The 25,253-nt window shown below is 39.0% G+C and overlaps 3 protein-coding genes across 3 annotated transcripts in view; 2 read left to right on the forward strand and 1 right to left on the reverse strand.

The window, feature by feature from the left end:
- The window catches only part of LOC115626253 (stathmin), a 94,011-nt gene that overhangs the window by 54,894 nt on the left and 13,864 nt on the right, over positions 1-25,253 (reverse strand). The window lies entirely within an intron of this gene.
- Positions 16,077-18,947, forward strand: LOC115626251. Its single transcript, XM_030521544.1, has one exon. The coding sequence runs from the start codon at positions 16,081-16,083 to the stop codon at positions 18,877-18,879; it is 2,799 nt and encodes a 932-aa protein (XP_030377404.1). The 5' UTR covers positions 16,077-16,080; the 3' UTR covers positions 18,880-18,947.
- LOC115626531 (putative sodium/calcium exchanger 7) lies at positions 22,528-24,684 on the forward strand. The gene is made up of 8 exons (XM_030521911.1): positions 22,528-22,617; positions 22,684-22,895; positions 22,944-23,350; positions 23,419-23,784; positions 23,845-24,077; positions 24,128-24,251; positions 24,316-24,383; positions 24,442-24,684. The coding sequence occupies exons 1-8, from the start codon at positions 22,528-22,530 to the stop codon at positions 24,682-24,684; spliced, it is 1,743 nt and encodes a 580-aa protein (XP_030377771.1).

Genomic DNA, 25,253 nt, shown 5'->3' on the forward strand with positions numbered 1-25,253 from the left:
TATATCCAACGTATTTATTTATAAATGGTTCAAAATTTACTGATTTAAATACAAATTATTTGGGGCTATTGCTTTATTATAATAAAACTTTCAAAAGGATAATGAAAATGATAACATCAAATTTTCAGTTATTTTCAAAAACACTTCTGTACCCTAACTATTTCGGTATTTGAAGCTGGCAATGCCGTTAACGCCAGAGAGCGCATTGTTTTTAGAGAAGACGCAGTACTGTTCCCACACCTCTATCCCAACTAGTGGAACCAACACACAATACGCAGAACAATTTGCTTTTGACTGCGTTCTGCCGCAACACATTTTCGAATATCGAAAAAAAATATTAACTGCAATTAAATTAGATGGCTGTGGCAGAGCGGTTCAAACTCAGAGCGTAATAGCGGAAAAAGGACGATGGGCACAACAATCTGCGAGAAGCAACAATAAATTAAAAGACGATGACTCAAAAAGCCAAAAGCCGAACAACAGTAAAACGTTCGCCGCCTTAGTCCTGGTAGTGTGAAGCTGGCGACGTGGCGGCAACATTGACGGCCCAAGGCGTACAAGGATATAGAGCGGCAATTTAAATACCAGAACGGCGCCAGCAAACTAACCGCATGGACAACGATGGCGGTGGCACCGGGGCCGGCGATGAATCACAAAAGGCTCGGTCCAGCAAATGCCTGCAAGCGGAAGGAAAACGCCGACAACACCAGCGGCGATATATGATAGAGTTGTTCGAATCGAACTTGTTCAATGACTGAATGTCCTAATCACCTACAGCGTGGGGTAAGTATATTTTTATTCCGTGATTAAACTTAAAAGATTTCAGAATTTACTACGTATTACAAAACTAATATTGTTCTAAGTACTAATTTTGTAAATATACTATAATACTAAATAATAGGAAATAAAGGGTCCTATTTCTTGAACTAAATATCAAAGACACACTGAAAAAACCTTATCAAAATGATTTTGCTTAACAAAATTGAAGGAATGAAAAATAGGTATTAGATTTGTGAAAAAATATTTAATAGGCAGAAAAAGCAGCCCGACCCACATATTTTATTTATTATTATATACAGCTACTTATTTTATTGTTATATTATTAAAAATTATATTATTTTCGTGTAGATCTCTTGAACTCGGTTTGAGGAGTGGATTAGAGATATTTGTGTCATAATTAAAACAGTAAAATGTTTCTTTGAACATTTTGGTTTTTGACAAATATAATTACGTAAAGGGAACTAGTTCCCACAACACTATCCTCATGCTCTTACACTCGCCTACATGGGCAAACAATGTTTAGGGTATGGTATTGGCGTCATTCGTTGCTGTTGTGTCACGTGCAGTTTCTTATGGTATGGGCTGCCAGGAACATGGAGGCAGGATGATATATATGTGTGCACGTAAATATATATGCTCGTATGTGTAGGAAGGTAGGTTGGTTGGTTCGTTGGGTTCGTGCTATTGGCAGACAACAGAAATATCATGACAGCAGCTTGTCGAACCATCGCACCAATTGTTCAACAATATTAGTTGTTGATTCTGTGGGGCTAGATAGGTTCGGGTCTGGGGGCTGCTGAGTTCGTTTTGAATTTGAATTGGTTTAGAAATCATTTGCCGGCAAACAACGTGCTCCCCATGCACATCCACAATTTGGTGTTGGCTGTGGGTGTTGTTGTGCGGCAGAGGGGGCCAGGAGGCTGGGAGGCATGTGTCATAAGTGTGCGCGGTTTCAGAGGACATGGACATTATTATATAACGGCGTCAGATTGTGAACATTTGTGTTAAACGTTGGCAATTTAACACGAATTGTGTGTTAAAGATGCAAAATGTTTTAATGATAATATTGCTATGAGTAGTTTTCAACTCACGTGGATGTGGCACGCGTTTAAGCGTGAAATTTCGATAAGACTTACCTGAAAGGAAAGAGAAAATTGCATTAGATAAGTTATAAACGATTTTCTGTTTAAACCAATACAGATAATATACAAGTATTCGCTTGGTAGCACAATTTTGTATTTTTCTGACTAATCAAGTGTTTTCCTGCTGCTCTTCATTTGTACAATAAATAGTGAAAATGCAATTGCTCATTTAAATTCTCTTAGTTTTATATCTCACTTATTTAATTAGATTTATTTTATTAATAAACTGGCTTCATGAGTTTCTGCTTAAGGAGAGCCAGCACAATAAAACTCTTACGATGACCCGAATATTGTATCACTTATCTGAATGGCTCATAACTAAATAACTCTACAACATAATCCACTAATGCATGCATTGTACTTGACCCTCACTTCAATTGCAATTCATCTGCTACTCCAACTGTCACTTCCACTGCAATTGAACAGCTCACTTAATTACACTACACGCACACTTTAAATAGTGCAAAAAGCGTGATTAAAATGCAATTTGAATTTCTTTTTTACACTAACTTGCCTGATGATACTCACGAGGCGTGAAATTAAATGATTAGGCGTTTGGACCAGCAGCATGAGGATGACAGTGAGTAACTGCAATGGCTAAACGCTTTCGCAAGAAACCGCAAATCATGCAACTCCTTAATTATATCATGATGCACATGCATCCGGGCCGACAACTAGATGCGGCAAGCCAGGGGCTAAGTGCAACAGCAATTTCCATTCCCCACCCAGCTTGCTGTTCTAGGCACCACTTCGCTTGTCTCAAGTGCTGCCAATGCCACAGAATTAACTGCTTAGCTGGTAGACGAAATCATAACATTTATTTTGCAGACAAACAACGAACAATGTGGCACGCCCCGCACCGCACCTCACCACCCACTGTTTAAATGTGCAACATGGCGTATGAGCACGCCACGCTTGTCGTTCGCTGTTTGCTCACTCGTCTTGATAGCATGTGCTGATTGACACCACGTGCCGCCTCTTGCCGGTTCCTTAAGTTTTGCATAAATTCTGCATGGCAGAAAAACTAAACACTAAAATATATGTATGCATATAAACATGTTCATGCATACTTATGTATATAGGCAGATAAGGGAGACCATTTCTAGCAACGATAAACGGGAATTCTATGCTGCGAATGGATTGTCAACTCAAGTCATTTTGCAAAGCAAATAATAACGGCCTAATAAAAATAAATATTTTAAAGCTAACCAGCAATTACTGATTGTGTAAATATAGAACATATGGTTGCAACGTATGTACTAATATATTTATCAATTAAAATTAGGATACGGCTAAAATATATCAATGTTAAAGTAGAAGAAAAACGAATTGGTAATATAGAAATCGAAGCACGTACATCGTAGAGTATATGAGATATTTTCAAAATCAATTACTATTTATAATAGAAGATTCTATTATATATATTATATATAGCGACTAAGATATATCATTGTTAACCCTTAGAAGAAGGGGAACCAATTGGTAATATAGAAATAGAAGCATGTACATTGTAGAGTATATGAGTTATTTTAAAAATCAATAACTATTTATAATAGACATTTTTATTATATACTCGTACTTATTTCCATCGAAAACAACATTTTTAAAAGTGTAAAATCCTTATGGCCTCATATTAAGTATCAAAGCCTTCGGTTTTATTTTTAATGGGATATATGTATACTTAAAATTATCCATATACACATATACTTTGCACATTTACAATATTAAACAAAGTTAATCATAAAAGATTGCGATCAGAGACTTGATATTTATGTATCACCTCTGCTTATGTCTGCTATTGCCATGGTTCTTTCCTTCCTTCCGGTATTGATGTGAAGACTATGGATTGATATTGGATCTGTATTTTTTATCAATTATAAATACTACCTTTTTTTATTCAACAAAACAATATTAGACTCCTTAGCATCTCAACAACTATTTAAATATTTTGATATACATAGTACATAGTACATAGCACATAGAAGTGTGGAAAAAATGTTCTCTAGTTATGGTCACCCTGATGCACCATTCTCTATATGTTTGTGTACGAGTATTTTTATAGTTTTGTGTCTGCCACCGCCTGATTTCGTCATCGCGGCTTGACTCATGAGTCACAACTATATAGACTGGCGACAACCCCTCGATGAACCAAAATGCGGAACGACGCCACGCATTTTGTGCAAAAAAAAAATACATATATATATAAAGCCACCCTCAACTAGATTTTGTCAAGTAGAAAAAGGCAGTAAAGGGAAAGGCGGCAACAATTGGCTCTCTTTGTTTGTGCCTTTTTGGCCAAAATGCCGTGCAAATTGAACAGCTGAGCTTAGTTGCATGCATAGCGCACATTTCAAGTCGTAGCTGGCGACCACCTCTCGAGTACGGTTCTGCTACTGCTTATTGAATTTATTCGAGCCAATGTTTGCCTACTCCACTTGTATTTTGTGGAGTAGGAAACAACACTACTATTATACTTTATACTATAGATTGTTTGTTCTATGTGAGCCATTTTTGTGGCAACTTGCGTGTGCCGGCTTCGCCTTCCTCAGTTCAGTGCTTCTACTACTCTTGCAACTTCAGGGAGCCAGCCTTTTGTTTATTTCAAAATTGAATTTTTCCTCCATTTCATTTCGTCGTTGTCGTTCTGCTCCTTTTGCTTGTTTTGCTGTTTGCCATTTGCCGCTTGCTGCTGCTTTTCATTCTCAATCGATTTAAAGTTTGCCAAGTTTCTGGTTTTCGGAATATCCTCGTTTTTTCTCCTTATTGTTTTTTGCGTTTTTGCTACTTAATGGATTTTGGCACCAGCGGGCACATGGCGACAAAGTCCTTGGCGTCGTCTCGCCACTGCGTGATGTTTTCATGTTGTGCGCGGAAATGTTACTTGAAGCGTTTTTGGCTAACAAAGTTTTTCCGAGCTAGCGACGGCGTCAGCTGTCGCCCAGTGTGAGAAAAAATGAAACCAAGATTTGACTGCTAATTTGGTGAAAAGTGCCAACGCGGCGTATACTAATATTTGCAATTGCTTATTTCTCAGGGGGCTGCTAGTAATATCGTGACCAATCGTCTGGCAAGTGCAGCTCCACCTCACCTCAAAAGTCATACTGCACCATGTCCTTGAAAATATAGATGGTATCAGAGTCTCAAATCGAATTTCTACAAGGTGCACTGTGAACTTGTTGAAGGTCAGCTAAATAAATATAAATGCGGAAGGGAGACTATTTGATATAAATTGGCTTTAAGTATATCGTCAGCTAGGGGACCTTTACACCTTATCTACAGATTGATATATTTAGCCATTTCTAAACATGTGTATATGTTGTTAAGCGTTCCATTTAATTTGTTGCAATCGCAATTTCTCACCAAGAAAAGGCAAACTTCCTCAACTTTTCTGTGTAGAATATTTACAAAAACCAACCGTGCCACCGTATGAAATGATAGTGCTTTCAAAGTTTAGATATTAACAAGTTCTTTCCCTGAGCAAGCATTTGTGTTTAATGGAAGTGCAATTTTCTTCTATACATTTATTTCGCAGGCCTTTAAGCGAGGAAGGTAGGGCTGAGACGTAGCCGGAGAAACACTCATACAATTAACAATGTCCTTCTGCGACGTTACAGGCACGAACCAACTACATGCACATGACGCCTAAATAAACACACACACCCACACCCACACGCACACTCACTGGCATAATGACATTTACTTGGAAGCCATCTATATGTAGATTATGATCGAAGCATTGTCTGTCTACATATATACGAGTATACGACTATTGGCAAAGGCCTTTGGCGCAGACTGTCAGTCAGTCAGTCAGCCCGAAGGGTAGAAAACGGGCTTCCACGTCGTACACATCGTTGTCGGCGCTGTTTGCCATTCAATGCCATTGACGTCGCTATCGGGGGTATCAGAGGAGGTTCTGGTGTCGGTGTCGGTGTCAGTATCGGTATCGGTGCAGGGGTCGTCCCCGCCTTTCAGTTTAATGAACCTTCAAAACTATTTTTAATCTTCGCTCGCTGCTTTTATACAATGGGGAAATTTAGTAAAAACAATAGCATTGCCTGGATAATTACGATGACAATGAAGTTGTTATTGGTGTTTTGTTACTGGACACAACTGCAATGCCGCGTTGTGTGAAGATAAAACGATGCATTCAATGGCCCTATAACCCACAAGGTTGCGTCCTAATGAATAAAATGGTGAAAAGACAGTAGATCTGCTCCGTCTGTAAGACTGTTTGCATGTATGAACGCCTGAGTCACAGACAATGAAGACGCTACAGTTGCTAAACTTAGTAAGCAGGTTCTACTAGATCTTATAAATATGAATGTTTTATTTTGTTTTCAGCGGTGTGAAGGGTTCAGAGTATAGCTGTGATTTCAAATTATCCGCCTTTTTTATTAGTTATGATTGATTATGATTAAATATTTCATCTTTGAAATGCACCGTCATGCAAGAATTGTGTATTCGCCAATTATAATTATTTGGTTTTGTTTGTTCTTCTTACTCAACAAATTATGAAAAAAAAGTCGCATTAGCTTTGGTATGTTTTCTCAAATTCTTGTTTTATGTAACTTCACGCAAACAGCGCCATTTTTCAAACGTTAGCTTAAAGATGCATATAAACACACCTATATTTCGATAGCTTACAGAGTATTGATGTCTTTAGTTGACAACTCAAATGATGACACGGACAAGTTCTTGGCTAAACAAACACTCTCATCCACTTAAAGTTGAAACACTAAGTAAGTTAAACTTTAGCTAAAAAGTTTTTAGACAAGCGCTACAAAAAAACTTTAACAATTTGTCATTTGTAAGCAACAGTGACGGAATGGGAAAAACTTTAAGAAAGAAACTCAACAGGAAAAAAATTCGTGGCCTTAGCAACGCTCCAGTGAGCCAGGAAAACCAACTAGCCGGGCAGCTATTCAAGCAACCAGAACCAGAAACAGCCAACTAGGTAGACGACGCGCGTCAAGTGCAGAGCAAAAAGGACTCCCAGCTCCTATCTTGCCAGCCAGCCAGCCAGCCTGCCTGCCCTGTAACTCAAAACCAATTGCCAACAACTGAGAACTGCAATGTCACGTTTGGTGGCGAGTTCAACACACGAACAGAATAGGATAACTAAAGGGACGAAGACGTGGAGTACGCCATCGACGTCATCGCTGGCATGGCACATTGCGGTTTTTGGATTCCCTGCAACCTGCAACCTGCAGGCAGCACTCCGCAAGCCGCAAGGATTGACTTGGCGTCGTGTGTAAGACAACACCAGCTGCGGTGGCAACAATAAAAAGGATCAAAGGGATAAAATGTCTGCGAGGGAAAATTGTGCAAGGCGCAAAACTATACAACCGAAAGGAAGTGGAAGTTGCCAGCACATGAAACTGCCCCTTGCAAATGCACATAATCGTACATGTGTATGTACTGGCATTAGTTTGATTGTATTTGTGTATATATACAAATACATATGTATATAGTGCCACTGGGTAATAGAGTAATTCAATATTGGGTGTGGCTGCTTGAGTTTTATGTCTATATTTAAAGTTGTTGCTATCGACCTCCTATAACCCAGACTTATTACGCATACGTTGTATTCGCTCAGACATACACACACACTCCGAAGTTGTATTGTCAGACCTTATTTGGAAAAGAGCTGCTTATGTCTTGCATACCAAGTCAAAATGTGCAGTCAAAAAAAAAAAACGCTTGTTCCTAATTAAATGGTGTTAAGACTGTTGAGCAATTAAATAAATGTACATATATGTATGTACATAAGAGTATATAGAATGAATATTGTAACGAAAAATGTTATCAATTGCTGAACTACAATGAATAAAAGTCTAATAGTTTTAAAGCAGAGAGAAATGAACTCTTATCAATAATTTTACTCCAACATTTTGTTGTATACAACAAGTACTAAGAAAAGATTGAAACGTAAACTAGCAAATTATTGGCTTAATCGCATAATTTTTATATATATTGTGATTATATCGATATTGCGATAACACCAATTTGTTCTGAATGTACCCATTAATATTTCTTTGAATGATCTTTTAATTTATTGCGAGTATTAAAGAGATCCAGAGCTTACGACGATCTTCATAGATCACAAAATAAAGGTAAGTAATGAGATCTATTTCATCTGATTCTTCGCATGGCACAACCGAATAGTTCTAAAAAGCTCTTTTCAATTGTATTATGCAGTAGCTTTTAGTAAAAAAAAGGTATTTTATTAATTTAATTATTTTTATATGGCCTGTTATATTTCTATATGCCTTTTTTATTCTTATCGGGGGCTCTCTTAATTATAATTATAGGTAACATATTTTAACAATTTTTAAACCTTAAGAAATATAACTTTAATCCAAATAAAAACCCTTCTTCTGCAATCTGATTCATTTCACAGTACATACGAGCACATACATATGTGTTTGTGTGTTCCACTTCATTAGTCATACATACATGCATTTCACACAACGCCTAACAATAGGCAACACTTTATTTGCACCCGAAGCTCGAATGCATTCGCTGGCAAGAACTTCTTGAAATATTAAAAAAGCATCAAGCAAAACGTCGATATTCATAATGCTTGGAAGCGACAAGCATCAATCCTTTCTCAAGGCAGCAGGAAATGTGAAAATTTATAAAAGAGAAGGAAAAAACAGCCGCCTCAGGGGAGTTGGCAAAGACCACAGCCAAAACATAACAACAACAACAACATCAACAAAAGTGGGGGCAGAGTAAACTACTCGAGTTGATGGCGATGGCGGCGACATCGTTGTTGCCTTCGTCATCGTCGTCGTCATGTTATGAAGTTGGGGCAGCCCGGCAGCAACAACTCCAACATTTATTGGCATTTTTCTTAGGATTTTCCTATTCACAGCGTTCGTATGCCGCTGAAATTTGAAACGCAGCAATGTCGCTTTTTTCCATTTAGACACGTATCCAACTTGTCTCAAGTTACTGCTCGATATTGATGCACGAGGATTCGACAAAGCCCAAAGAGATAACATGGTCATTGCCCAACCCCTCGCCAGAGTTGCCTTCTCCTATGACTTTTAGATTGAGATTATTAATATTATGCTTCAATGGCGTTCAAAGCCGTACAAAATCGCAATTTTGTGGCGTTATATTTGGGATAAATATTGAAAAATCTGAAGAAAGTATAAGAAAGCAGAGCGGAAAATATACAGCATCTCCTTTTATTCATTTTTATAATCAGTTCTGTGGGTATTAGCTATGTAGGACTAGTAGTATGTAGGTCAACTCCAATATGGCTTATTTGTCAAGAATGCGATAAATTTCTATGGCTAAGTGCCAAAACGAATGCAACATTGGTGCATCCGCACTCATACACACGCACAAAATGGTTTTTAAGCTGCAGAAGCTTTCCACTTCGCATTTATCAAACAGCATATTGCACAGTCAGTGACAATTAAGGCGCTGCAAGCCCCGCCCACACACATTATCTGGCATATGTGGGCGTCGGCAGAGTTGGCATATCTGCACTTTACTACACAAATCAGTTCTTTTTTGTTCAGAAAAATTGAGTTTATTTTGCTTTATAACATTTTTAGTCAACATGCATAATATTTTATATGTTTTCTTTCTTAGGAATCCAATCAACTTTTCGTAGCTAGAGTCATTTAATTACCATAAAATAAATATATTCGGATGAAATCAATTTATTAAACAAACACAACCGAAGGCTTTTTTTAAATTGGTTTAGCCAATTGAATACATTTTTTTAAAAAATTGTTGGTAAGAAATATTATCCAAGATTTTGAATTCTTATTGTTGTGTTAAAAAGCATTTGTGTGCAACCAATTAAAAATAACATACAAACATATATATTTTTAATAAATGTAAAAGATATTTAGGAGATAGGAATTAATTGAAACAGAAGCCATGGATTCAAAAACTGAAATACAAACAAATTAATGGTATGCTTTCGATGGCATGAATTTGAAAGGTTTTCTAAATCTAAAATATTTAAATGACTGGCCTATTTTAATCAAAAATTAATATAAAATGCATTTTACTTTCTTTTAATATTTTAACAAATTATTTGACCGCAATAGTTGTTGTACAAACAGCTCTTTGTACAGTAATTGATTTAGCAACATTTATGGACTACAATTTAGTATCAATGAGATGATTATCTAAATGGTCAGCGACAACTTGTGGCATGATTATTTGTACAATACATCTCCACATTTTGGAAAGATAAATAATTTAAATGAACAAATTGGTGCAATTGTACAAATATTTCAAATGAAATTTGAGTTACTGAATATTTTATTCATAAAACACTATTGTCAAAAGACATAATATAGGCAATAAGACGTTTCAGTTTATTTGAAATATGCTACCACATAGAATGCCATTTTCATACTTATCCCCATTTGACCTTTTCTAGACGGCATCTCTTGTGACCCAAACCAGAACAGACTAACTGCATGAGAACGCATTCTTCGCCTTCCTTTGGCAATTTCCAATGCTCATTTTTAACAGCTAGCTTTTTGCTCGACTTGGTTTAGTGTGGTTTCTGTGGCATAACTTGGGGCGCCTGCACAAAAGCGATTTATTTTTACAAAATGATTTGTTCTTATCTTCCTGGCGAGAAAGAATACTACACACACACAAAGCGTTGTTTTGTTCGAATTGGTGCGCAAGTTGTGTCAATTCATCAAAATTTGCCCTTTTGACAGCTTCTTTTCGATTCAGAATGGTTGGAGTTGGAGACGAACGTGTTTTGTAGTGGAGTGGTTAGTCGCTGCTTTTTTTTAATATCCCTAAAACGTTTTATGACTGCCAACACAGATAGGAACAGAACAGAACCCTCACACGCACAGCACTTCAAATTCAAACGTTTTTGGGGTTTGCTGTAATATCCTTTTTAATACGCATAAAGGGAGCAAACGCAAAGGGTCACAGTTGAAGGTGGAAAGGTGGCGGGCATGGAGGTTTCTTACTAAAACCCGCCTGTCTTTGATTGCTTTTGCAGCTTGGAGCACAAACGGCTCTGGACTTTAAAGTTATCCTCCCAAATGTTGCATAGTTTAAGGCGCACATTAATAATATTCATGCCTTCCTTTCATTGAAATTCAATTTGCCGCCATTGCACACTGCGTCAAACATTTTTATGCTGCTGGCGATGCATTTTGTCGAGACCATTTCCCTTAGAGTTTTAGTGCCTATTTCCTACAGCGCCGTAAAATGGTAAAAAAAAAGAATATACGCAGCGCAGGCACGTTAAAAATTGTTGTGGAAATTGTTTAAAGTCATTCGTATGTGCAAAAAGGTTGCAGAAAAATATATAAACATACATATATATATTTTTTAACGCGCACAACACTTGGCCTCATGGACGGCGAAGTGTGAGATGTGTCTGTTTGTGTGTGTGTGTGTGTGCGTGCAGTTGCTGTTGGGAAAATTTCCGGTTATGTCACTGGGGAAATTTACGCGCTACACATCAACGTCATCGTGGCAACTGCAGCCAACAGCAGAGGGCGTTGAGAGCGCTGGCTGGAGGTTTATTCGATGTTGGCTTAAACGCAGCAGCCAACTTTTTATTAAAAAAAAAAAAAGTAGTGCAAAAAGTGCCAACAAAGTGTTGGCAGAATTATTATTTATAAAAGGTAACAAAAGTTGAACACTGAAAAACTTTGTCAAGAAGCAAAGTTGTGTTTCAAAAGAATGCAATATTGTGTAAGTTAGAAAATAAAACTAGGCGACTATAATGCATATACATACATATAAATAAAGTTATGAATAGTTATTTATTTAATGGGTAACAAAATATCCATTTGACCAGCAATATTTAAATTGCTGCTATTAAATGTTCAATGAAAGTATTTTGAATGAAATTAAGTAATTATGCTTCCAGTTTAAGACTGTAATAGTTAATGTTTTAGAGTTTGCACCTAATATCAATTAAAAGTTAATGAATAATTGTAATCTAATATTTGAACATCTGAATGCCTTGCATGTATTGATATCATCGTTATTTTAAATGAATACACATATTATTTATGGATTGCTGTAGTTTCTTAAAGCATAAGCATACTTAATAAAATAAACAAATAATTGATGATAGTTTATGTTTAAAGTAATGGCAATGCCAAGTCGAACGTAGCCTCCGATTGTCAATATTTTAACTAATATTTAGCATTACCAATTGTTATTCATAAAAATTCAAATTTTATATTTAATACACATGTGAAATGTCTAAAGTATTTGAAATTTTCTAAAAAATGTAACACTGCAAAGTCGATTTCATAATTTTTCTGCATTAACTTTAATTGAGCAACCCTTGTAGAATTTATTCTTGAATGGGTGGGCGGTCGTTAAGGGAATTATTTCAGTTTGTTTTCAAATGAAAATTCAGTTGTTGCGTCAGCAGCTCGTTCTCATTTGTTTGGCAGAGCTTAAGGAGCTTAAACTTGTCCATTTCCCAAGGTACAATCTAACATAAGCCTTGGTTCCAGCCTAGGATCAACTTTGCAATGCATGGCCAAGCCAATTTAAGCCTTTGACAGGACTGGCCTGGCTAGTAGCAACATAATATAGCCATAAAAATTACGATAAAATCAAACTGCGTTGACTTCCGTTCATCTATCCACATCGTAAGCCAAACTACACATACATATTATGTACTGAACACCTTTACACACATTTTTACGAGCCCATACCAGACAATGTCTAGACAAACTGTGAGTGACAGGTCGAGCGAGGAAACCGGAGGAGACTTTACTTTCCTTTATGCGAGACGCTTTAAAATATTTGGGGTACCTCGTGTAATTTTATGCTCCCTAATGACATTTTACGAGCTGCTGTGGAAAACCCCTTTTTTATGTAAATTAAAACCAAATGCGCATCAATTTTTATGACGCAACAAAAACTACAAGGAAATAAAACATGAGTAACATCTTCGAGAAAATGGAGTGGACAGGGGGGATGTTGCTTTGCCGGCAAATATGAATTTTCTAAGCTTATATGGACTTTTGCTAGATCATAGAGGGATTGAGGAAAATTACGTGTGCATATGTATGTGGGGGTCAGCAAAAGAGAAAAGAAAACAAAACAAATAAATAAAATTGAACGACTTAAGCTACCCCCAAAAGTCCTCCCTCGATTTGTAGCCCCAAAGTTCCTTATTTTCTCCGTCTTGTTGTTTTTCTGTTTGTTTCTGCGGTGGAAGAGGGGTCGGGCGCGCACTTCAAGAGTTCAAAAGACCATGCCACAAGTGGCATAGGGGAATTACTGCTGCTGCCTCCACATACGGACAGGTCACCACCCTTTAAATTGCTTAGGTGGGCATAGAGCGGTATTAAGCGCCAAGCTGCCCCCAAGCCAAGTTGAAGTTGAAGGCCCCCAACTCTGGTCCCAGCACTCTCTCATTGTATTGCGTTACGTGTGCAAATGCATTAATAATGACGTGTGTGCACTACGCACGTTACGCTGTGCATTGCACGTAATGCGTCACGTTGAGTTTTTACATGCTATTGGGGGAGGTACCATGTTGGGGGTTGGTGGTTGGGGTTTCCAGTGCCCCCACCAACTGCTAAAAAGGTAAAAATTCTGTCGTTTATAAATAAATTATGATATTTTTGGCATTTCGGGCTGATTTTTTGAACGACTTAAGAAATTAAAGGCGCCACAAATTTCAAAGCACACCTTGTGGCGCTCTCCACTCTACAGCCCACATAAACCTCAACTTTAACTGCCCGCAGTTCACGCATGAGCCAGCCTCTTCAATGTAGCAACAACACGAACAGTTATTGCTTTAACTGGCGCGTGTTCGGTTCGTCTAGACACGTCTATGCCGAACCGTCAGCTTGTCCGACAAAAGAAATCTAGTACAGTGGAAAATATTGGCCGACTACTCATTACTTTTCGTAGTCCCGCAATGTACAATAAATTGAATATTCTTAGATGCAAAAAATAATATAATTGCAAATTATTAAACAAATATAATTATAAATCAAAATTGTATAATTTTCTTTAAAGTTGAAATTCAGTTAGTTTTTTTTTTACAATTTTACCAATTTTTATACACAACCTACTTATTATGCTCATTCTCACATTTCGTAGAAAATTAAAGTTCTAGGACAAACCAATAAAGTGGAATTTCTTCAAATAACATTGGGTTTCACGTGAAAAAGTGAATGGAAACTAATTTGTGAACAGTAGTTTTCCTAAAAGAAATGTAAGTTTCCGCTTTTTCTAAAAAAAAAAGGGTAAGAAAATGTATAATGTAAATCTGTAAGAATGGCTTTGAAATGTATGTATTATTTTTCCTAGATTGGTTTTCTATCCTTCTCATTTATACATCTATCCCAGTGTATATCGGAAGCTGTTGCCAGTGTTTACTTTCAGACATTTTCTGTTACTTATTTACCGATGTACCCTTCCCGCAACCTGACTACCGGTTGCCCTCCTCGTCCACCATTACTGCCCACCTGCATAGTTTACACCTGCGTTTACTTTACGTTTCCTGCCTGCTGCTTATGGGGCTTCCGTAGCTCTGTTTACAAACATAGTAGTCCGTACTCCCCTAGCACCCGATTACCCTCCTTATGGCACGCACACATTTGAACACGCAGACAAAATACGCAATAAATTCAATTAATTGTCTAAAGCTTCTTATTTCAGCAAATTTGTTGCAAGTTGCGCCTTTGTGGTGTTGCATAGGGAGTTTGTGGTGGTGGTAGTTTTGTGCTGGTAGAGGTCCGTCCTTCGGTCAGCTTGTCCGGCATTTGTTTTGTACATACATACGTCAGTTGGTTGTGGTATTAGACTTTTGTTGTTGCTTGGCCTCCCTTTGCTTTTATGATGCGTACAATTTCATTTTATGTTTGCCATTTTACGAATCGCTTCTTGAGAGACTTTGTACAGAAATTTCACAAAATATAGGGATCCTTAAGTGAATGCTAGTAGACTTGAGTGTGATTTCGAAATAAAATAAAATAAAATGATGCTGAAAATACGCAACAAAATTTCTTGTTACACTACTTGTACATATACATCCCGAAAACAGAATAAATACTCTACAACAATCTTGACTTGCTGGACAAGAGGATGGGCAAAAAAAAAAAGAACAGATTTCGTCTAAGCGTGTTTGAAAATTAGAGTTCCTTTTTTAAATAAGTGGAAAAAATAATATAAATACTTCTATTCGAAGGCTAAAAGCTATTATTCAGACACAAATACCGCACCTGCATGTCAGGTAATTTATAAAAATAAAACTTGATAGCACTTGCACAACAAAAAGGTGCCACAACAAAAAATGCTAATGGTCTTAGGTACTAAGCCGAAGCTACAACAAAAAGTGTACACAATAAATAACACTTATGTCGGGCCACCACATACTAAATACTCCCCAAGCGAGTGGGAATGAACTCCCAAAAGTCTAGCTGTTTCGTTCGTTGGCACAAACTTCCACTTCAATTGAAGTAAAACTTCAAACCAAGTCCCCCCCACACACACAACCACATAAAGTTCTTTAAATGGCGATTTTCACACACAGAGCTACATAGAATATGCCATCGTTGCTCATGAATATGGCGACACCCATAATTATCGTGTGTGTGTGTCGCATGATTGCAACCGACCAGGGACAGCTCAACGTTCTGGCCATACATATGTTTGTTAGTATGTACTGAGTTTTTTATTACATCAAAAATAATACTTGTTATGGTAAAATATCATATAAAGTAATCGATATTGAGTTTTTCTTACAAGTATACTTTCTTTTAGGGAGTACAAAGTATGAATCAAAATTACCTATGAATGAAATACTCCTAGTTTTAGGAGGATGCTTTTAAATTGGGGGAACTAAAGCAACATTGTCGATGAAAAACTGCGTTGAAACTTCTCCAGCTTCAACCCTGAGACTCATTCCCCATTAAACCTGTCCTTCATGAACGAACAACTCGAAAATTCTCTCAACTACAGCTGCCCAATGCTTCTATTAAATCGACCTCAGCTGCAAATATCCTTACAACAAAAAGCAGAAATAAAATTTAACTTATTTGTTCCTATTATTTGTTTAACCTTTGTTCTAATAATCAAGAGATTTTACATTTAATGTATATATTTTTCTATGGCAAGGCTGTGAGCCACAAAATAATAATTATATTTAAAACACAACTATAACAGAATGGCACTATTAGTTTGTCAGAAGCTGCGTATTAACAGAACACTGTGGAGGATCGCGTTGACTCGACGTGCGTTTGTGGATGAAAAAAAGCCACCTAATCCTGAGGATCAACTCATACAAGGTACACAATCTAATACAGGCACTGAAGGCAAGGACTCCACCCATGTATCATCCTCTGATGGCAATAAACTATTAGATTTCGTCAACGATGATAAGGACAAAGTTGTTTTAGATGTTAAACGTGAACATGAGCTATCGGGTATTCGACAAAAATTGATGGAAGTTAAACGTAAAACCATTGAAAAGGTGGTCGAAATTTCAGCAGCAATGCCTAAAATGTTTCAAACTGGTACACCACTTTCGCACAAGCCTGAAATTCAAAACACACCAGTTATATCGCTTCGCTCTGAAAGTTCGTCTACGGTTGAAGGTGACAAAAATAGTTGGGAGGGTCAACCAGTAGTGTCACTAACAGGAGACAAATCGGAAGGGCCGAAGTCACAAGTACAAGGAAAGATCGAATCCATGCAACTAAATGAAGAATCAAAAGGTGCCTTTCCAATCCCTAAAAAATATCCTGATAACAAATTTCCTCCAACGCGAAATAAGGAAGAGCCAGCATGGCGCGACAAAGACGAGCTATTATCAGATGAACGCAAAGTTAACACCTCAAGACAAATTGAAGAAAAGAAAATTAAGAAAGATGAACCTACTGATCAATTTCCAATTTCAATTAAAAAGAAATATGTTTCACATTTTCCACTCAAGGGCGAACCAAGTGAAGAAGAGGAAAAACGAAATGAAAAGCCTTGTAACGAAAAAAAGAAAGACGATGATAGTGAAGAGACTTGCAATGAAAAAAGGCAGCAAGACAAAGAAATCCAGAAAGCTGACAAGCAAGCATCTCCAAAACCGCCTTCCTCAACTTCTAGTGATTTAAAACCAGCTGGTGATTCACCACCAGCAAAGGAGTCACAATGTCAAGGAAAGGGATCAGCAGCTTCAGCAAAGGAGTCTATTCCTCCAGCAAAGGGGACAGCAAAAGGAGCAGCACCTTCAGCAAAAGGATCTCCACCGTCAGGAAAGACAACAGCACCTCCAGCAACAGGATCTCCACCTCCAGCAAAGGTGACAGCACCTCCAGCAACTGGATCTCCACCTCCAGCAAAGGTGACAGCACCTCCAGCAACTGGATCTCCACCTCCAGCAAAGGGATCACCTCCTCAAGCAAAAGGGCCAGCACCTCCAGCAACAGGATCTCCACCTCCAGCAAAGGTGACAGCACCTCCAGCAACTGGATCTCCACCTCCAGAAAAGGGATTACCACCTCAAGCAAAAGGGCCAGCACCTCCAGCGACAGGATCTCCACCTCCAGCAAAGGCGACAGCACCTCCAGCAAAGGGATCTCCACCTCAAGCAAAAGGACCAGCACCTCCAGCAAAGGGACCACCGCCTCCACCCAAGGGTCCTCCGCCAGGCACACCACCTCCACAGACAAAGACCACTTTTGGTCCGTTAGCTGATGCCGATCGTATCTTCACAAATCTATACGGCCGTCATGACTGGCGCTTAAAAGGTGCAATGCAGCGCGGCGACTGGTATAAAACAAAAGAGATCTTAGAAAAAGATTCGCCATGGATAATTAACGAGATGAAGACTTCAGGTCTTCGGGGTCGCGGTGGAGCTGGCTTTCCTTCCGGCCTTAAATGGTCCTTTATGAATAGGCCACCCGATGGCAGGCCCAAATTTCTGCTCGTTAATGCCGATGAAGGTGAACCGGGCACATGCAAAGATCGCGAGATTTTACGCCATGAGCCCCACAAGTTGGTAGAAGGTTGTCTAATCGCTGGTCGCGCCATGGGTGCTAACACCGGTTTCATCTACGTCCGAGGTGAGTTTTACAATGAGGCGTGCAATCTACAGTTTGCTATCGTGGAGGCTTACAAAGCTGGTTATCTGGGTAAGAACGCATGCGGTTCTGGATTCGATTTTGATTTATACATACACCGTGGGGCCGGCGCCTACGTCTGCGGTGAAGAAACTTCGCTTATTGAATCATTGGAGGGTAAAGCTGGAAAGCCACGAAACAAGCCCCCATTTCCCGCAGATGTGGGTGCCTTCGGATGTCCCTCTACTGTAACTAATGTGGAGACCGTTGCCGTATCACCGACTATCTGTCGCCGCGGCGGCAAATGGTTTGCTAGCTTCGGCCGTACCCGCAACTCTGGGATGAAGCTATTTAATATTTCGGGTCATGTGAAGAATCCCTGCACTGTCGAAGAAGAACTATCAATGCCTACACGTGAGATAATTGAGCGTCATGCTGGTGGCGTTCTTGGCGGGTGGGACAACCTGTTGGCAATAATTCCAGGTGGTTCATCCACGCCCTGCATACCCAAAGAGGACGCGGCCAAGGCCATACACGATTATGACGGCCTAATGGCTGTACGCTCCTCGCTCGGCACAGGCGCCATTATTGTAATGAACAAGGAAACGGATATCATAAAGGCGATTGCCCGATTGGCAGCATTTTACAAGCATGAGAGCTGCGGGCAGTGCACGCCCTGCCGTGAAGGTCTGCACTGGGTCAACCTGATTATGCAACGCTTCGTCACAGGTGATGCACAAATACACGAGATTGATATGCTCTGGGAGATAACAAAGCAAATCGAAGGACATACCATATGCGCCCTTGGAGATGGTGCCTCTTGGCCGCCTCAAGGACTTATACGACACTTTCGTCCGCTGATAGAGGAACGCATAACGCAACGCCAGGCCGCCGCGGCCTGTAACAAGTAAGCAGCACTGTTTAAGATCGCTATTTTGTTGTTGTATGAAATAAAACTATATGTAAATGGTGCAAAGAAGAGCTTTTTAATGTTTTCTGCATGCCGGCTCTATAAATTTAACAAATTTGTAAATTGTAAATTGTTGCTTTGTGATTATTAAGCTGCTCGCAAACTGGAGAAATCTAAGTTCAGTTGCCAATGCTTTAACCCACACATATGTTATGGGTTGGTTTTTCGTACGCTGGTTCTACAGTTTCCAGTGACTTTGATGGAAATGACCAGGGTATGCCACGCATGGGGCTGTTATTTGTAGAACAGTCAGTTAACCACAAATCAAATACCCCAAACAAATAGCGGCTCCAATTTTAAACTAAATTGTCTGGTTATAATAGTTAAAAAAGCTTCTCGAATCGTTTTCAATCATAATATTGACAAGAAACTTGTGTACAGTAGTAGCCTGTGAAATGACGATGTTACGAATTTAAAAAATACATCAGTTGCAAGTATATCCAAGTTTTCAGGCTTGTCATAGCCCGTGCATGGGAAGGAGAAATGGTTGGTTTGGGTAACAATTTAAAAAATTGATTTTTATTACAAGTGTCGTTGGCGGTCTACCAACGATCCAGCCACTAATGACGTTGCTGTTGTGGCTTTCGAAATGTGTGTGGATGTGTGTCTGTGGGAAGTGCACAGCAATTTATCAATATGTATATATGTGTATATGTATGTGTATTGTATAAATGCTGTAAAACTGATATGTGCAATATTGTATGCATGTATATAGGCAGACATGCACACGCATATTTCATACTTGACTGCCTTGCCTAAGCCCCCGGCCCGCGGCCCGTGTCCCGCTTGCGTGCAAACGACCCCTTTGGGCATGGACTTATGTTTGCTCCTCGCTCGCCTGAGTCCAACGTTGGATGATGTCGACAACAGCGACCGGCGACATATGTTTGTTGTCGCCAATGCAGCGTAAAATATACTCTTTTTCCACCATTTGCCATTATTGTTGTTGGTCTGTAGCTAGAACATGTGTTTTGTCTTTACCCTCAGGGCGCGCTCGTGTTGTGCTCGCATTGTAGTCGCCTTTGTTTCTTCGACTACTTTTTGCGCAGATTTTAAAATGTTACACTCAGGCACTAGGGTGCCATAGATTCGTATTGAGAAATTATTGCGACATTGCTTAAGTGGGGATGGGCACAGAAATTGTGAAAATATGAGTGCGATAAGGGGATTTTAGATGGGAAACAACGTCACAAACCTAACGGATAGCCGTAATCTGCTTCAACAGAATATCTGATATTATATAAAAAAAAATAATAATAATGTTTAGCAAAATGCTTCCGAGTTACCAGAGGACATTTATTTATGTATTAATGTAATTCAAAGCCTTAAAATTATCAAATTTTACATTTAATAATTTTTGAGATGTAAAGCTTAATACGATTCCCAAGGTGGAATTGAAATAAATAAGTTGGTTAAAGGATTAAGATATTAATTCTCTAAGCGGAACTCGAGCTGGCAATAAAGCTAAAGCCAAACTCTTTCGAAGATAATGTAAGCCATGTTCATTAATATAGTATAGTACACTAAAAACAGTAATATTTATATATCTATTTTACATTTTTATATTGCTACATGCAATCTCCGGGGCTCCACTACACCGTACATCACTTGTAATTGTTGTTGATTCTTCTTATTATTTTTCTCGTTGATTTTTTTCATCTTCTCAGTCTACGAAAAATTCTGTTTTGGCTGTCAATTGAAACGAACCGCTCCAAATACTTAAAGGAATACTTGTTAAGGGTAGTTAGTTAGCAGCAATAACAACAATCGTTTTTTGTCTGTATTTTAAAACTGAACTCGCCGAAGATAATACTCGTACAACAATGATCAGAAATAGGAAATAACAATGCCGCCCATATTAGTTGGAAAACTAGTTTTCACGCTCTGGTTCTGTTTATCGGACAAAGTGGAGAAACTTTAGACAAACCACATAACCATGTGTCCTAACAAACCATACAAGTTTCATCAAAACTGGTCGAGTGGTTTTTAAATAAAAGTGTTACACCACTTTGCAACTTTACTTTATATATATATACTCGTGTTTTAGATATATAAACATATTATGTATATCCATATATAATTTATTAAGAGAGAGCTTGCGAGATAATAGCGCGTTTTTAAAGAGCTTTACAAATTAAATTTGCATGCCAATCAATAATGAATTGCACAAAAAGAGAAACAGATGCTGCCTCTGTTGGCGTTGATTACAGCTTCCAAACAATCTGCTGCCAATACACAAACATGTCAACAAATGAAATTTCATTAACAAGTTAGCTGCAATGTACGTGCTTTTTTGTCAACACGCGCTAACTGTTTTTTGTAATGCTGTCCCAATGGACCGATGGTTTTTGGCCGAACAACAATTGAATGCAATTTTGATTTTACAGACTATATAGTATATGTATATGGTAATACAAATAAAATGCCAACACCCTTTATTGATAAAACTAAATTGCATTTGGCTGCAGGGCTTTAAATATTTAATGGGCTAGACAGACAGCTGACAATCAATTTTAATAAACTTTAACTCGAGCGACATAGCCATGCAAAAATTTCAAGTACAACTCACATAAATCACCAGCCCAACAATTTTTGACCCCATTAAGCGAATGACAACAGCAATGAAGGAGAAGGGTGCGCCATTTTCCCCCCTTCCCCTAAACTGACAGCAACAGAAACAGCAGCCCTTGGTAAAATATTTTCCAGCAACATTTTTGCTCACTTCAAACGAAACGAAACGAAATGAAGCGAAGTGAAGTGGAGGCAAGTGGAGTTCGCCACGCCTGCGGCATGTTTGTTGCTGCTGCTGCTGCTGCTTTTTTGGTTGTATGAACGGGGCTGAGACATAGGAACGCTCATTTGCATCACTTAAACAACAATTACATGCCCTCGAGGGGCAACAGCCCCAGCACCAGACTCTACTCTGCACCAACTTCGGCATCTCTCCCAGTCTGCGCGCCAGACGCGAGCAAAAACAATAAACGCAATGAACGCATAACGCCGCACAATGGAAGAATATTTACAAATTTAAAATATAACTCTATTCTAAAGAAGATTTTTTGGTAACATTCTATAATCGTTCTATAAACATTCATCGAATTATATAAACCCTTTAGAAAAATTTAAATATTTGCATAGAACATTGTTTGATTTGGAAAGAACTTATTTTTCTTGAAAGACCATATAATGATCTATAAACTGTTTACAGATCAGATTAGAGATTAGCACCAAGAATTTTTTTTTCTGTTTGGATGCAAAACGGAAAAGAGGGGCTTACTCTTTGGGAAAAAGGGTCTTAAGTTTGTGTATAAAATAACTTTGAAAGACTATACTTAAATAGAAATGAATATTTACAATTTTAGCGGACTGTCATATCATTACCGATCCAATGGCAGTATAATATGGATCGTTTATTAATAAGACAAGTCTACATTTGAAATTAGGTGTACAGTTAGGGCTCAAAAGTGATCGATGTATCGGTTATGCCTCGCCACTAATGTATATGCGGGCGTGTCTCAGAAGGCTTTCAAATTAATACATAAACAAATTTAATCTAAATAAAATATTCTGAATCAGAAAATTTCAAGGCATGGCCCAACTCTACGAAAACTTTAACACCACAAATCAAACATCGCCGCATTTTGAGGCGCACTTGAACTTTGCCAAGCCAATCAGCCAAGTAAGTTGGCTTCTGTCGAGTTCCTGCCATCTAGGCTCCCACTGAGGTCCGCTTCCCATTTCGCAGAGCACGTGCGGACTAATCAATGTTTTGAATTTGGAAAATCGCTGCAATCACGCGAAGACTGCCTGCCTGGAGCACGTGTATATATTCGAATACACTTCCTTCTACTACTGCAATCTTTACTCCAATGACGTGTCCCGTACTCTGGGCATCGCGCTGCTGATCGGCATTTGCATTTTTCAGTTTTGGTTGGAGGCCATCACGACGGCTCAATTGTGAGTGAAGATCGGCTATTGGCTATTACTATCCCTAGATTTTTACAGCTTTTGTCCGGCACTTACCGAGGTCTGTAGAATGCTGCATATGAACGAGAATGTGGCGGGAGCTACAATTTTGGCTTTTGGCAATGGGGCGCCCGATTTTTTCACCAGCATAGTGGGTCTGTGGAGCGATTCGCGTCACATATATACGGAGACGTCGTCGGCCACTTTGTTTGTGAGTGTATTCGTGGCCGGTGTCATTGTATATACACGGCCTTTCAGCATTGAACCGGCATTTTTTTTGCGCGACTCCGGTTTTGTGCTTCTATACACTATATATGTGGATTATGTGGTTAAGGCCAACGAAAACAACATACGACTTGTCGACAGTATTTGTATGTCCCTCATCTACCTTGTCTATATTCTGGTGATTATCGTTGATCAATATTTGCTATTACGGAAGCGCCGGTGTACGTTTTATATCTACCCTAAGAAGATTTTATGAAGCAATTTCAATATAATACTATTTTCATTTCAGTGTTGATGGCCCAAGCGGCCAAAATGGAGGCGGAGAAAGTATCAGACGAGCCGATTCCCATGTTGGAAGAAGCGCAACGCCTACCAGCCTACAAGTCGACTATGGGAATGTTCGATGATGATCCTCCACCAAAAGAAGAGCATTTGTGGTGGCAGTTATTCCAGGCTCTGAACTCATTGCATTGTGCGACTTTTAAGAAGAGGAGCCACGTAGTACAGCTGTACATAGTCCTTCAATGGATTCCCACGTTCATTCTCCGTCTGCTAATACCGCGCATTAATTTGGAGGACAGCGAATATCAATGGTCCAAGCTTCTATGCTCCCTCCAGTTCGTGCTGACGCCCACTTTTGTGACCTTTGCCTTCTGTGAGCTCGACAACCATGGTGTTTGTTTATTTGCTTACTTATAGTATATCTCCTCTGCAGGGCAGACTAAGTCTTTATTCTTGAACATTCCGGTGTTCATTGTTGTTGCAGTGGTCTGCGTGCCGCTCTGTGTTTATGCTTATCTGCACACGCGGGTCGATGTTATTCCAGATTGGTACCATTACATGACAATAATGAGCATTATTTCCTGTGTGTTCGTTATTTATGCAGTGGCTCGGGAAATTATAGTCGTATTGGAGACCCTAGGATTGGCCCTGAAGCGCAGCAACACAGTAAGCACTTGTTTGTGGTACCCTAAAGATCATCTGAATAATCAGAAAAGTTCATCGGTTGCACCTTTTTTACGTGGGGTAATGGCCTCGGCGACTTGATAACCAACTTGGCTCTGGCACGTCAGGGATATCCGCGTATGGCTTATGCCGCCTGCTTTGGCGCGCCTGTTTTTAGTGAGTGGCGTCCCATATATACCCCAGATATATAGTATTATCCATAATGCTATTTATTTTGCAGGTTGCTTTGTATCTGTTGCCCTGCCGCTACTGTACAAGACAATCGTTTCGCCCACGGGAGTCACACTTGTAAGTACTTCTTACAATAATTTGAATGGCAATCAAACATATGGAAATCTTTTGCCAGAACACTGAAGGCACTATAGGTGAGAACACCTCGGTTCTGGTTATCATTGGCTGCTCTGCAAATGTCCTTTATGCATTGACCACCAATTTTATGTTGCGTCGCAATGTCGGTCTGCTTGGCATTATCATCTACATATTGTTTCTCGTTTTGGTTGTGGCAAACGAGTTCCAACTTCTGCATTCATATGGTACGGACCACTTGTTGGATAGCAATCGCTATGAGCTAGAATTTGGCGTTGTATGATTAAGGAAAATTCAACGCAAACTTCACAATGTTTGTTGAAGGCTTGAAAATAAAATACAGTTTCTGCATTACAATTACAAGGGTTACGAGGAATGTGGTTGCAGAAAAAAGTTAGGGAACCTCTTTGGTTTGAATGCAGCTAAGTATTCTTTAAAACGGTGAACAATTTTATTTTTGCCTGCACATTTCGTATTCTATTCCATGGTGCACGACAACAACGACCCATTAAAGTGACAGCCGGCTAGGCTCGCACATGACTTGCTACTGCAGTAGTGACTGGGCACATGAATAAATAATCAAAAATGGGTGCCCGGAAAAAAAGCACAAAAATATCATTGCATAGTTGAAGCCAAAATCAAAAATGTGTCTTGAGGCGTTTGTTTATTTGCTTTCTTTTAAACAAGCGGACCTAAAGGGAACTCTTGCACTTGGACCGGCAATTATGATTGACGGTCCAGAAATAAAACCTTACCACTAACTTGGCAGACAGCTGGCAGACAGACAGACAGGCAGACGAACAAACAAATAGTCGAACTCGGAGGCCGAAGGCCTGATGCCTGTCGTGTGCA

Source organism: Scaptodrosophila lebanonensis, unplaced genomic scaffold (assembly GCF_003285725.1).
Source record: "Scaptodrosophila lebanonensis strain 11010-0011.00,11010-0021.00 unplaced genomic scaffold, SlebRS2 tig00000085-arrow-pilon, whole genome shotgun sequence".
In the NCBI taxonomy this organism is placed as follows: Eukaryota; Metazoa; Arthropoda; class Insecta; order Diptera; family Drosophilidae; genus Scaptodrosophila; species Scaptodrosophila lebanonensis.